General features: G+C 37.9%; 1 protein-coding gene across 6 annotated transcripts in view; it reads left to right on the top strand.

The window, feature by feature from the left end:
• The window catches only part of SATB1 (SATB homeobox 1), a 99,607-nt gene that overhangs the window by 49,887 nt on the left and 36,554 nt on the right, over nt 1-13,166 (top strand). For all 6 annotated transcript variants that reach the window (XM_067737384.1, XM_067737386.1, XM_067737383.1 and 3 more), the window contains 2 exons: nt 881-1,335; nt 9,304-9,516. In XM_067737384.1, coding sequence (XP_067593485.1) covers nt 881-1,335; nt 9,304-9,516 — 668 coding nt within the window. The remainder of the gene's footprint in view (nt 1-880; nt 1,336-9,303; nt 9,517-13,166) is intronic.

Consider the following 13,166-nt stretch of genomic DNA (forward strand, 5'->3'; position numbering starts at 1 on the left):
ACTGGGTATGCTGGCTTGCAATACATTAAGTCCTTTGCTTCATTCTAAGAAATATTTGCAGCTATACCCATCATCTAACATGATAGTTAGAATTCAGCAAAACAGGACGTGTAAGATACCCAGCCCCGTGTCCAGCATGCACTCAGTTATCATTACTGATCATTATGACCACTTTTATTATTTATTATATTGATTAGTTTTCTATATTAACAACTAGGTTAAAATTGAACATAAGTAACATTTGTGTACTTTTTTTCATGCAAACTTTTTGCCTGGAGTAGTAACAGTTAATGTATATATTATGAGAAAATACTTGCATATTTCTTTTTTCTACAGTTGCATATGATCTTTTCCTAGCTCCACTCACTCTTTCTAGTTGCCGTTAAGGAAAGAGTGTTCTTCTAGAAGCTATTTGGTTTTTTTGGGGCCGCATGCAGCATGTGGCTTGCAGGATCTTAGGTCCCCAACCAGGGATCAAACCCAGATCCTCAGCAGTGAAAGCGCCAAGTCCTAACCACTGGACTGCCGGGGAATTCCCTAGAAGCTATTTTAAAATAAATGTTGCCTTATAAGAAGTAAGAGTGAATAATCGTTTGACCCCCAGACTAGTCACATAGACTTTGAAAATAATTGATTTCTGGCCTTAAATCTAAACCACATTATAAAACTAGAAAGCGTTATCCCCCTTTCAGAGTTTGTGCCATGGTGCAGAGGACAAAAGTAAAAGCATGGCCAGTTGCATTCCATCTTGAGATGTTCCTAGTTTCCTTGGACCTTGGGTGTGCCCTGTGCCTTCTGTCTGTATTAGGGAATGACCAGAGATCCTTATCAATGCAGATCATTGTTGGCTCAACGTGATTTTCCTTCTTGTCCACTTCAGTTGAAATGGATAGTCTCTCTGAACTATCCCAGCAAGGTGCCAACCACGTCAACTTTGGCCAGCAGCCGGTCCCAGGGAACACCGCGGAGCAACCCCCGTCCCCCGCGCAGCTCTCCCACGGCAGCCAGCCCTCTGTCCGGACCCCTCTTCCCAACCTGCACCCTGGGCTCGTGTCAACGCCCATCAGTCCTCAGTTGGTCAACCAGCAGCTGGTGATGGCTCAGCTGCTGAACCAGCAGTATGCAGTGAACAGACTTCTAGCCCAGCAGTCCTTAAACCAACAGTACTTGAACCACCCTCCCCCTGTTAGTAGATCTATGAATAAGCCTTTGGAGCAACAGGTTTCCACCAACACAGAGGTGTCTTCCGAAATCTACCAGTGGGTACGTGATGAACTGAAACGGGCAGGAATCTCCCAGGCAGTATTTGCACGTGTGGCTTTTAACAGAACTCAGGTCAGTTTTGTTTTATGTGTAAATGGTTCCTCTCTCTCTTTTTCTCTTCCTTCTTTAATCCCATCTACACTAATGTTTATGCTTTTACTTTGTACTAACATTTTTTTCCTTCTCTCCCTGTGGTCATATTGTCTGTACCTGGGGGTGCCTACATTTTATCATTTCTCTGCTTATCGTAAACCTCTTCTACCAAGAGAAAGCTGTGTACAAATCGATCCTGATTCAGGGGCCTTGAAAGAATAAATATCGAAAATATTTCAAACTGACATTACCTATGCTTTTATGTAATGGAATTATAGACTGTTGGTAGCAGATTGAGAAAGGTTTGAGGACTTGGTCAAGGCCATTTCATTGGTAGGGCTCCAGGCTTCTAGCCCACTATCCACCTTTCCTAGACCAGGGATCAGCAGACCTTTTCGGTAATAGGCCAGATAGTAAGTATTTTAGTCTTTGAGGGCCACAGCAGCCATAGACAGAAATGCATAAAACTATTTACAAAACAGGCCCTGGGGGTAAGCTTGGCCTTGGAGGCCTTAGCTTGAGACTTCTCATTGAGATTTGCATATACCCCTTGTGTTCTCACCTTTGTCCTCCTGGGCAAATTCCTGTGAAGATATTATCAGGAAGGAAGATGTTTAGCAGGATGTGGAGAAAGGGTGATATACAGGAGAAAACCTAAGATAAAGACATCTGAAAAGCCCTAAAAAAAATTGATTCCATTGGGCTTCCCTGGTGGTGCAGTGGTTGAGGGTCCGCCTTGCCGATGCAGGGGACATGGGTTTGTTCCCCAGTGCGCGTCCAGAGCCTGTGCTCCGCAACGGGAGAGGCCACAACAGTGAGAGGCCCACGTACCACAAAAAAAAAAAAAAAAAAAAAAAATTGATTCCATTAAACACTGAATGAGAGGATTTTTTTAAAATGTCTTCTTTTTTGAAACTAGTATGATATATACATGGTGTTTATTACACACACACACACCCTCCCCAGAAAAACCCCAGAAGAACATGTAACTTTGATTAGAATGAGGACATTATGTCCTTTTAACTCTTCTTGTTTTGCCACTGTTCTTTCGTCCATTTTTTTTTTTTTGGCCTGACTCATACTTTCCTTTCGTATTTATTTTGTTTATTACATGATTATAAGAATAAAATCCGGGGGCTTCCCTGGTGGCACAGTGGTTGAGAGTACGCCTGCCAATGCAGAGAACACGGGTTCATGTCCTGGTCCGGGAGGATCCCACATGCCGCGGAGCCATGGCCACTGGGCCTGCGCGTCCGGAGCCTGTGCTCCGCAACGGGAGAGGCCACAACAGTGAGAGGCCCGCGTACCGCAAAAAAAATTAAAATAAAAAATAAAATCCGGGTACAAAAATATCTAGTATTAATTCCTTACTGGCAGTTTCCATACCTAGGAGAATCCCAGCTGTGACTTATGTTTGGCTTGCCTTCACTGGATTGAAACTTAGGAGGCCTTACAAAGCCTTTAACTCAGTGTTTGTTTTCAGTTTCTTTAACTGTTTTTTGTACATCATCTGTCTGTGTTTAAAAGGGTGGTTGCAAAGTTATTTCTCAGGTTAAAATTGTATGGTTTTAGCTAGTTTTATTAATATATCTTTACAACTTAAAAATGTGTTCATTATTAGGTGGTAAATTTAATATGACACCTCTATTCAGTTGGAGGCTCATTATTTTAAAAAAAAATTTAAAAATGAATAGATGAAAGGATCAAGTCAGCCTTCTAGCTACTCCTGTTTCTGGCAGCATCCTTTATTTTTGTAAATAGCAGTAACTACCAGTAGTTCTTAGTACTGGGCAAAAACCAGGCAGGTCTCTGCCTAAAAGTTGCTTGTTGAACTGAATTGAAAGCCCACAGAGACAGCACTGACATGGACACAGATGACTCACAGATTCAGTGGAAAGCATTTTGGAAATTGAGCAAATTGTTATTTCTTAAAGGACCAAGGAAAGTGTGTTTTATGTAGTAAAGAGAGTCTAGCTGAAGGTGAAAAGGGTAAGGTCACCACCCATCAGTGTGTTTTTTCTTCTGTGGGGCTGTAATGTCCCAGGCATCATCACCCTGGAGAGTGACCATTTGTTCTCCTTGGGTTTTCATGTGGACGGATTCCACAGATATCAATAGGATTTGTTACTGGAAAAGAGACAGAGTTCTCTATTTTATACCCTATCAATCTCTTCGAAAAGATGGTTATCTCTGTGGTTAACATTGAAAACAGTGACTTAATGTTTTCAAGGGAGAGAGGAGAATGAAACCCGGGTGCAGCTTGATATCCATCTCTTTATTAATAATAGCCAGTTGAGAAAGAGTCATTACCGAAAAATTGTCTGGAGCCCCGGATGACAGAGGGGTTTGGTTTTAAACCTGTATAGAGGTAATTGGGACTCCTCCGTCGAAGTGGATGATGGGCCATGTTTGAAGCTGTTAGATTTCAATGAGAGTCATTGTCTATGTATATTTAAGAGTTCACTTTTGGGGAATTCGCTTTGGAACACGCAAGCATGCATGTCTTTTCGGTGGTCATACCAAAACACCACGCACACTCACGCGTACACACACAGCTGCATTTATTTTAATGATTATATATTCATATGAGTGTATGTAGTATGTTTATTTCAAACTGTATGCATTTCAATAAAAGCAGGTGCATCGTGAGAGTGTATGGTGTGAGTGTGGAGGATGAAAATACACATGCTAATGCATATGTATAGAGCAGGAGCTCTGCAGAGTTAAACCGCACAGACACGTTTGTGTGTACTTATTACAGTGTGCAATTCCGGCTCCAGGTTTTAAAAAAATTAATGAAAAATATGTACATACAAATGCAAAGTCCTCTGATGTGATCGGATAAAGACACTGGCATCCTATAAACAGTATGTTAAAACATTCATGTAATAGATGATGCTGTTGTGAGTTGAGAATATCGACAGCTCTGTATAACTTTAAAATCCTGGGTCTCATCTTTCAACTCTTCATTGGAGAATTTTCTCATCAGCTTAATTGGGTCTCCTGAATTAAAACATACCCCTCTCTTTTAAGACATTCCTGTATCGCTATTTTTTAAAGTCGAAAACAAAAGAAAACAAAAAGATGAAAAAAAGTCTACCTTTTCTGAAAGCTTGTGATGAAATTTATATAATTCCTTGTTTTAAGGATGTTTCCCCCTTCTGAATTGATGGGCATATGTTCTTTAATTGCTACGGAAGGTACCAGCTTTTAGCATCTGTCATTCATTCAGTTATGCCTACTTGATGTCTTTTTAATGGAAACCCATGGCTAAAATTAATTGCTGAAGCTTCTAGATTTATACTTTTCCATTCACTTCTCTGTATTACTGCTACTTAAAGGTCGTGATAGAAGAAAATATATTCTTTAGTGCTCCCCCCGCTTTTTAAAATAAATCCCATAGTTTAACTCTGATCCCATTCTGTGGCTTTTCCCCTTTTTTCTCCCCCCTCCTCTTGTCTTTGGCACACTTTATTTTCCAGTAAAATAAAGAATGAAGATGGATTATTCAAAACTGATAACAGTAATGGACCATCATGTAATGTTTTATTGAATTTGAGTTCTGTAAATTATGTGGTGGAGAGAAATTTGCCTGCTTAAGTATAACAGAAATTGCTACTGTGTTCCTATAATTCTTCACAGTGTAATTTAAGAAAAGTCCACTCTCCATATCACTATTGAATAAAAGGTAAAAAGGTGCTATTACCCCGACGTGACAGCTCTTGTTTGGCCTCCCAACCGACAGAGATAAATGTGTCTGCTTATAACTTGCTTGGCCTGAGTCCAAGGTAGGAGGTGGAGTTCGAAAGTAGTCTTTCACCTGGACATGTGATTAAAAATTCACCAAACAAGAGGCAGGTAGCCTTGAAGAATCTTCTACATGTTTTATTTTTAGAGGGAGGTTTCATCAAATCATATTTTCCTTCTGAGGGCTTTGAAGTTCCACGAAGCTGATAAAAATCTATTTGAATCAGTGATTATGTTCAAAGAGGAGACAAACGGGAGGCCAGACAGGCTTTTTGTTCATACTGGCAGTCTCTTTCGCTTATCTGCTGTTTTAAAGAATTCATAATTAGCTTTTGGAAGTACTGATAATATTTATTGAAGGTTTTTCTTTCTTTTCCAATACTAATGAATTTTACTTGTAAACTCTTTCTGGAATGTAAAAAAGGTTTAGGTATTCATCAGCAAGTTCACTCTTTAATTGAAAACATTAGAAATCTCACCACCACTATGGAATGGCGATGCAGAATAATCTTACGTTTTCATGTATAGAGCACATATTGAACAATCTGAAGATGTGAAGTGCATGAAAAGCAGCTTCTCGTTTCCCATAAAATTGATATCCATGAGGTGCTGGTAACATACTACATAATATACAAAATCGCAAGTTCTTTTTGGAAACAAAAATGACTAATGATTTTGTTTAATTTCATTCAGCAAATTTATTGAGCACCTGTGGGGCATAATATTGGTAAATATTTTAGTCCTGGTATTTCAGCGATAGCAAGTATGGTACATGATGACCTTGACATGTTATTTTTTAGCATGAAGAAAAGTTTTTGGTAAGAGGTCTCTCTTACTATCCACCATGGGGCATTACTACAAATGACCTTGACCTAACTTGGCAAGTCTTAACTGGATTTTCAGTCATGGGAAATGGGAAACAAGGGCCACATACATCTTGAATCCATAAATGTAGCTACTCAAATAACAACAACCCAAACAGGACCAAAACGTGCATTCCCATACCCGGATTCTAATGCCAGTCATTTCGCATCCAGAATTTTCTCAAGTGACATCATTCTCTTTAAAAAAGTAATTAACACATTCTACTCAAAACATTTTCTAATAATATTTTCAAGCATTTCCACCAGGGGGCACTCCCCTCATTGAAAGCCTGGGCCAAAAAAAAAAAAAAAAAACCACACAAAAACCCGAAGGTTTGTAAAATACCTGAGACTGTCTACACTGTCTGCTTTCGAGCTCTGTGAATGTCCCAGGATTTGAAATATCAGTCTAGACCTTCAGCACATCCCAGGCAGAAAACCTGCACTCGCTCTAGTTAGAATAATTAAGTGGAAATAAAATGCTTTGCCCGGAAAACATTTCATATGCTCAAATGGGACGTCATGCTAACGTCAAAATATGAGTAGAGAAATTGCTAAATTCTCTCCCAAGTGACCTTCTATCTGTTACTTTAAGCCATACAGGAATGACTCAGTCTCATGTTAGCAAGACTTGATATCATTATGTATTTTTTCATGTGTTGGCTTTCTCACTGTAGTCCTCTGCTGTCTCGGGAAACATTTGTAATGGAAAGAGATGACATTTTGTTATCTGAGATCTCTGAATGTCTAATTTCAAATTTCCCAAATATAATAACATCTGTTTATAGGATCTCTTTTGACCTAAAGTGTTTTGTAAATAGTTGATTTACAATGTTATGTTAGCTTCAGGTGTACAGCACAGTAATTCAGTCTATATATTCTTATATATTTTTTTCAGATTCTTTTCCCTTATAGGTTATTACAAAATATTGAGTATAGTTCCCTGTGCTATACAGTAGGTCCTTGTTGATTATTTTATGTATGTTGATAGTAGTGTGTATGTGTTAATCCCACACTCCTGTTTTATCCTTCCTCCCTTCCTCTTTGGTAACCGTAAGTTTGTTTTCTGTGTCTGTGTGTCTGTTTCTGTTTTGTAAATAAGTTCATTTGTATCATTTTTCTTAGATTCCGAATATGAGTGATACATGATACTTGTCTTTCTCTGTCAGACTTACTTCACTTAGTATGATAATCTCTAGGTCCATCCATGTTGCTGCAAAAAAAATTTTTTTAATTACTGAACAATTAGTGCAGATAAACGTCTTACAAAGTGCCACATAACTTTCCACTGAAGGCTCACCTTGAGTACATTATTAATTACCATTAGAATTTTCCCGTGGGGAACATATCTTGTTAAGTTTCTGTCACCCATTTGGAATTTTTTCCTTCTATGGTCTGAATACACATAATCCATTTAGTAAATATTTATCAAACACTTACGTGGCAGGCATTGTGCTGGGATGACAAAAAAAGAATATTAGACTATTGTACTCAAGGATTTATAATGTATTTATGTGTACTGTATGTTTCTCTTTCTGTAGAGTTAAGATATATTGCTTTGTGAAATATATCTTTTAATATCTTTAAAGATTTTTTATCCCCATTTGGTAGGGAAGAATTTAGAGCAAGGGCTGTTTTTTTTTACACCTATTTTCAAACATTGTTTCTGAGACCTGTATTTCTTGGTTTCAACGTGACACATCAAAAACACAGTCAATCTAATTAGTTGGCCTTGCGCAAATTAAATAGCTGGATGATTGACTGCCTGTTTGACTGAATTTTAGTTAAATTGACTGGATGTTTTGCTCATGTATAAACACAGTTGCAACATTACTTGTCAGTATTATAAATGAAAGGACAAGTACCCTTCATTCTTCAGTCACATTTCTTAGGGTGAAACTGGCTTCCCTTGCATAGACCAAATGAGAAACTAAAATGTACTCTTAAGCCCCCGAGCCTATTGGAGGATCTTTTTTAATAGCAGCCTATATAGATCGTTTTTGAAGTGGACACTGCTTTTATATTGTCTGTACCCAACTGTTATCTTGGGGCAATATGCTACATTTTCCTTGAGGAATTGGGAACAAAGCCAGGTTTGCGCTTCTAGGAAACCATGAAAAAACCCCAATGTTATAACGTTGGGGCTTGGTTGTTTTGACATGACACTTTACCTCCCTTTCCCAAATGTACCCTGTTGCCATTTCTGCAGGGTTATTAGAAAGTGAAATTTGCAAATGATATAGAGATCTCCACAACATTTTATTCTGAGCCATATTGTGATAAACTGAAATGTAGAAAGCAAACACGTCTTGGCATTCCAGGCATTTTTTCATGCAGGAGGTTGAAGAGGTAAGGCCTGCTCAGTCCTTATCAAATGGGCAGAAAATGTTTCTAATCCTTGTATTTCATATAAGCCCTTAAACAAAATTGTGGAGAAACACCCATTTTTAAAATGCATTCTTCCAAAAATTAAAGAAGTAGTTAACAATTCTCTGTTATTTGGGGAGGAATACCATAAAGAAGTTTACTAATGGGTTGTGAATTTCTTCTAGCACTATTAAAAATGTTTATTCCTCAAGAAATTTGATTTTTACAGAATTTGATAGTATTCTTTTTCTTGGCATGCTACGATGGAATTTTGCAGTGTGGAAAAGGGGTTATGTATTTCAAATTTAAAGGATGGTTTCTGAAGTTCAAATTTTCAACCTGTTACTCAGAGGTATATTGTATAGCAAGCAGTATAGTTTCCTTAAGCGGTAAATAGAATCACTTGTCATTGACTCCAATAATTTGAAAACCAAGGAATAATGTAAAATATTGCCTGCAAAAACATAGCATAAATCTTAGATGATGCTTTAGTGATATTCTTTTTCCTAGTATGTTACAATTCATTTTCGAGTATTTTCTTTGTAAATCCTACTTCTCTCGAAATGGCTTTGTATCTTTACATATTGGGCTGTTGGCATTCCACTGCCTTTGTCTTGGCAGCTTGAGAACTATACAGTTCAGTGCTGTCGTATTATGAGCATTTCATTTATTCTTAACTTGCCTCAATCCTGTCTCTGAAAGATTTCATGGCAAGTTAAGCTACTCAAAAGAAGGAGACCAATTAGGCAGTTGCAGTTTATGTTATATGTAAAGCAGACGCTTAATAAAATTAAGAATACAATTGAGGCTCTCTTCTCTACCACTTCAATTGTAACTAATATATTCCTATGTGGAATTAATGCTTCTGACTGTTCATTTTCTGAACAGAGTGGAGAAGAAAAGGAAAGGTTCACCGCGGGCTGGGCAGAGCATGGGGGCAAGCTCACCCTGTGCCTTTCATTCCCTGCAGGGCTTGCTTTCAGAAATCCTACGAAAGGAAGAGGACCCCAAGACTGCATCCCAGTCTTTGCTGGTAAACCTTCGGGCTATGCAGAATTTCTTGCAGTTACCGGAAGCTGAGAGAGATCGAATTTACCAGGATGAAAGGGAAAGGAGCTTGAATGCAGCCTCAGCGATGGGTCCTGCCCCCCTGATAAGCACACCGCCCAGCCGCCCTCCCCAGGTGAACTCTCTTTTTCCTCCTCACCTTTCTGCTTTTTGTTTTTGTCTAAGAAAAAGAAGAAGTCTAAGAAAGAATCTCAACAAGCATGAGAAAGGTAGATGGATAGGGATTTTTTTTAATAGTAATTCATAGACTTGCTTGAGGAGAATTTGGTCCCAGCTCACTAATTCTGATATAAAAACAAGTAGCTACTAATTAGATAGAGGGAAAAAAAATTACTTTGTGTTGCTTCATTTGGGGGGTTCTTTGGGGGTGAAAAGTCATCTTGAAATGGGATATTTGGCCCTACTACTATTAAGTAAAAAGGTATTTTAAACTCAATAGGGAAAAAAAAAAGTAATGAAGTCCATTTTATCCCTGCACGTTTTAGAACCACCATTTGAATAGTAAATAAATAAAAATAAATAATTCCATTTGTATTTATGCTTTCCAATACCAACTGCAGCTGGTACCAATTACGCATCATCTCGTTTGTAATCTTTCATAATTAAGTTTAATACAATCCTTGAAGGCAGCTTTAAATGGGGCTGATAAGGAATTCCATCCATATTCCCAGAAATGGGCACATTTTCTATTTTCCAAATTTTTGCACTTTTTAGAAAGGACAGAAGTCACCTGCCAGGTAATTTTGTGTATGCGCATCTGTATTTTTTTTAATCAAGTTTAAAAGGTAGCCTCAAAACTATTATGAGAATTGAGAAGTTAATTTTCAGTACAACTGTTAGATACAAATTTGAGAGTGGATTAGATGTAAGATCCACAAGCAAATATATTTCTTACACATTTAATTTGTGGCCTGTGCAACTCTTAACAATGAGGTCAGCTAAAACGATGGAAAGTAAATATGGAGTACTAATTAAAAGTGCTTATGTAACATAATGTCATAATGAAATTATCTCTTAATGTTAATTTCATCAATAGTAAAAAATGGTCATCCATTTCCAAGTATAGAGAGAAAACTCACTCAACACTAAAAGTGAAACTGCCATAGATACTCCATAAATAAGAAATAGACATAATACACAGCCACTTGTGGAGGGTCTTAAACTGCATATTGTAATGTTCTGAAATGATTATTGTTTAGAACCATCCCAAAGGTCCATTTTCTCCATATTATTCAATGAAAATCAATTAAGTTTTAATGTCTATAGGAGCAGACGATAAAGAAGGCATTGCTGTAACTTTAAGAAAGATATGTTTCTCTAAGCAGAAAAGAATGGCACCCAAATACATGCATACATGTCCATCTGCGGACACACACACTTACTGAATCTGATCTGTTAAGCCTTCAATACAATATTTCTTACCAAAAAGAATGAGGAATTCTTTATATACATATATGACTTTTGTAAGAGCGATTAAACAAAAAATACTTGGACTTGACTGAACACTGAGTTTGTGGTGTTTAGAGTTATCATATGTACCATCATTAGTTAATTTTGCTGTTGCAGTCATCATTGGAAGGCCTCTGGGCAGAGTTATTTTACTTATCACTTAATCTTGCAATACTAACAAAAGAAGGGCTTACTTAAGACCAGTGTGAATTTAAGCGTTGAGCTGCTTCTTTTTTTTTGTTTTAATCTATCCAAATATTTGACTTAGTAGTTCCTTAATATAGCTTTTGTTTTCTAATTTTTCTAGGACTTTAATGCTTTTATTTGTTTTCCAGATATGATTCTGCTTTCCTTACTCATCGTTTTTTGTTTTTTTAGCCAAAATCACATTAATTCTTAATTGTGATATTTATTTTTGTATACTATTAAGATACTCTGGGTTGCTTTCCTATATGTATGTCTAAAGACTATACCTGCTGATAAGTTGGGATAGAAACTGTAATTTATTTTGGCCTGAATTACTGAGAAACTGGTTGAGCCACCCTCAGCTGTATGTGTTTGTTCTCAAGAGGGGGTTGAGACCAAGCCTTTAGCTGGGATATTTAGCCAGTGATGAATGTACTTAGATACTGTAGATTCTTAGTGAAGGTCTTTCACAGAAAAAAAGTTTCTATTAACACAGTATTATTGGCCATCTAACCACATTCTGAAATGATTATCTGATATGTGTGAATAATTTTATTTCACTGCTTCATAGAGAATCCCTTTGCATTCCTTAATTTTATCATAACAGAGCTCACAACCGGTTTGTTCACCTTTTACCCTTGGACAGTGATTCAATGAATTAAATTTTAGGGAATTTTTAATGTATTAAATGTATTATCAATGTAAAATGAGTACTTAGGATTTGGAAAAACGGGTTATAGAGCAGTTGAGTTAGTACTGTTTTGCAGCAGTTGCAATCCAGTGCTTAACCTGGAACCAATACACCACACATAAGGTTTTCATGTGCTTATTTACAGATGACTAAAATGGAAGGGGTTTAGTAAAGGAGGAGACCACAGGTATAGAAAAGGACTGCAGGATTTTGTCCTTTTATATTTTATATTTTGCCAGAGAGGAATCTGTGTGAAATCACTGTGCATTTCATTCCCCCCCTCCCTGCCCCCCCACAATGAAGATATTCGAAATCTGTTTTGAGACTAGTCTTTGGCTTGGGTTGGACCGGAACAGGATTTCTTTCTAATGCTTGTTGAAGGCACAGGTCCCTTGTGGCTCACTGAAGACCCAGGACACCTTTAGGCCTGAGAGACTGGATTATCTTACAGCTTCTCTGAAGAGTTTAGGTCATATGGAAGATGATTGGATGTCCCTGGGTCCTGCCAGACCAAGGACCTAAACCATTGAGGAATTCAGGTTATAAATCATCTTCAAGAAGGGGCTTCCTTCAGGCCCTGGGTGTTATTCTTAGGAGAACCTCACCAGGGAAAACCTAGACCAGCCTCAGGAAGCTCTTGGCTGGCTCTGCCTTGGCGAGATGGCTCCTGTGCACTCCTGTCCCTCAGGCTTCGGTAGGGGTAGCCACGCCAGGAGCTTTGTCTTCTGGCTGGGGCAGTAGGCTCCGGGCCAGAGCTGTTGGTTGAAAGCATATTTTCACAATGTCCATGCTCTGATTCAGGAAATATGAATACCTTGCACTTGACAATGATTCACAGTTTTCTCAGCACCTTCACATGCGTGAATTCATGGAATCATTATACCAACCTTTTGGTATGAGAAAAATGAGAAAAGTCAGATACTTAGTTTTCAAATCCCCTATTCAGTCGGATGCTCTTTCCCCTACCTCAAGCCACGTCCTCAGAAGACAGACATTTTAGAAAGGAGAAAATGAAACTCAGGGACTCTTTCTGTTTGTCAGAGAGGATGAGAAGTTTTCTTGTTAGGTTAGAAAGAGGAACACATGTGAAATGTTCTTCTGATAGAATACACTGAATATTTGACAAATGGTCCACTTTGGAGGACTTTAGACAGTTGGGCATTTCTGAGGTTGTAGAGAAAAGAGCCCTTTGCAAACTTTGGTGGTAGGAGTATCTGGGAGAAACCAATCCCTGCAAATCTCCATGGCCTTAAAGATTTCTTTTCTGACTATCGCTTAGCAAATTTTCCAGGTGAGTTTACAAGATGAATCTTATTAATAGTAATTAATTATTATTTTCTGGAAGTTGTCTATTGCACTAAACATATCCATTTTAAGTTGATGGTTTCTATCTAGGTGTGCACTTACTATGGATTTATCTGTGTGTTTTAAGATGTGTG

This window comes from Pseudorca crassidens, chromosome 5 (genome assembly GCF_039906515.1).
Source record: "Pseudorca crassidens isolate mPseCra1 chromosome 5, mPseCra1.hap1, whole genome shotgun sequence".
Taxonomy (NCBI): domain Eukaryota; kingdom Metazoa; phylum Chordata; class Mammalia; order Artiodactyla; family Delphinidae; genus Pseudorca; species Pseudorca crassidens.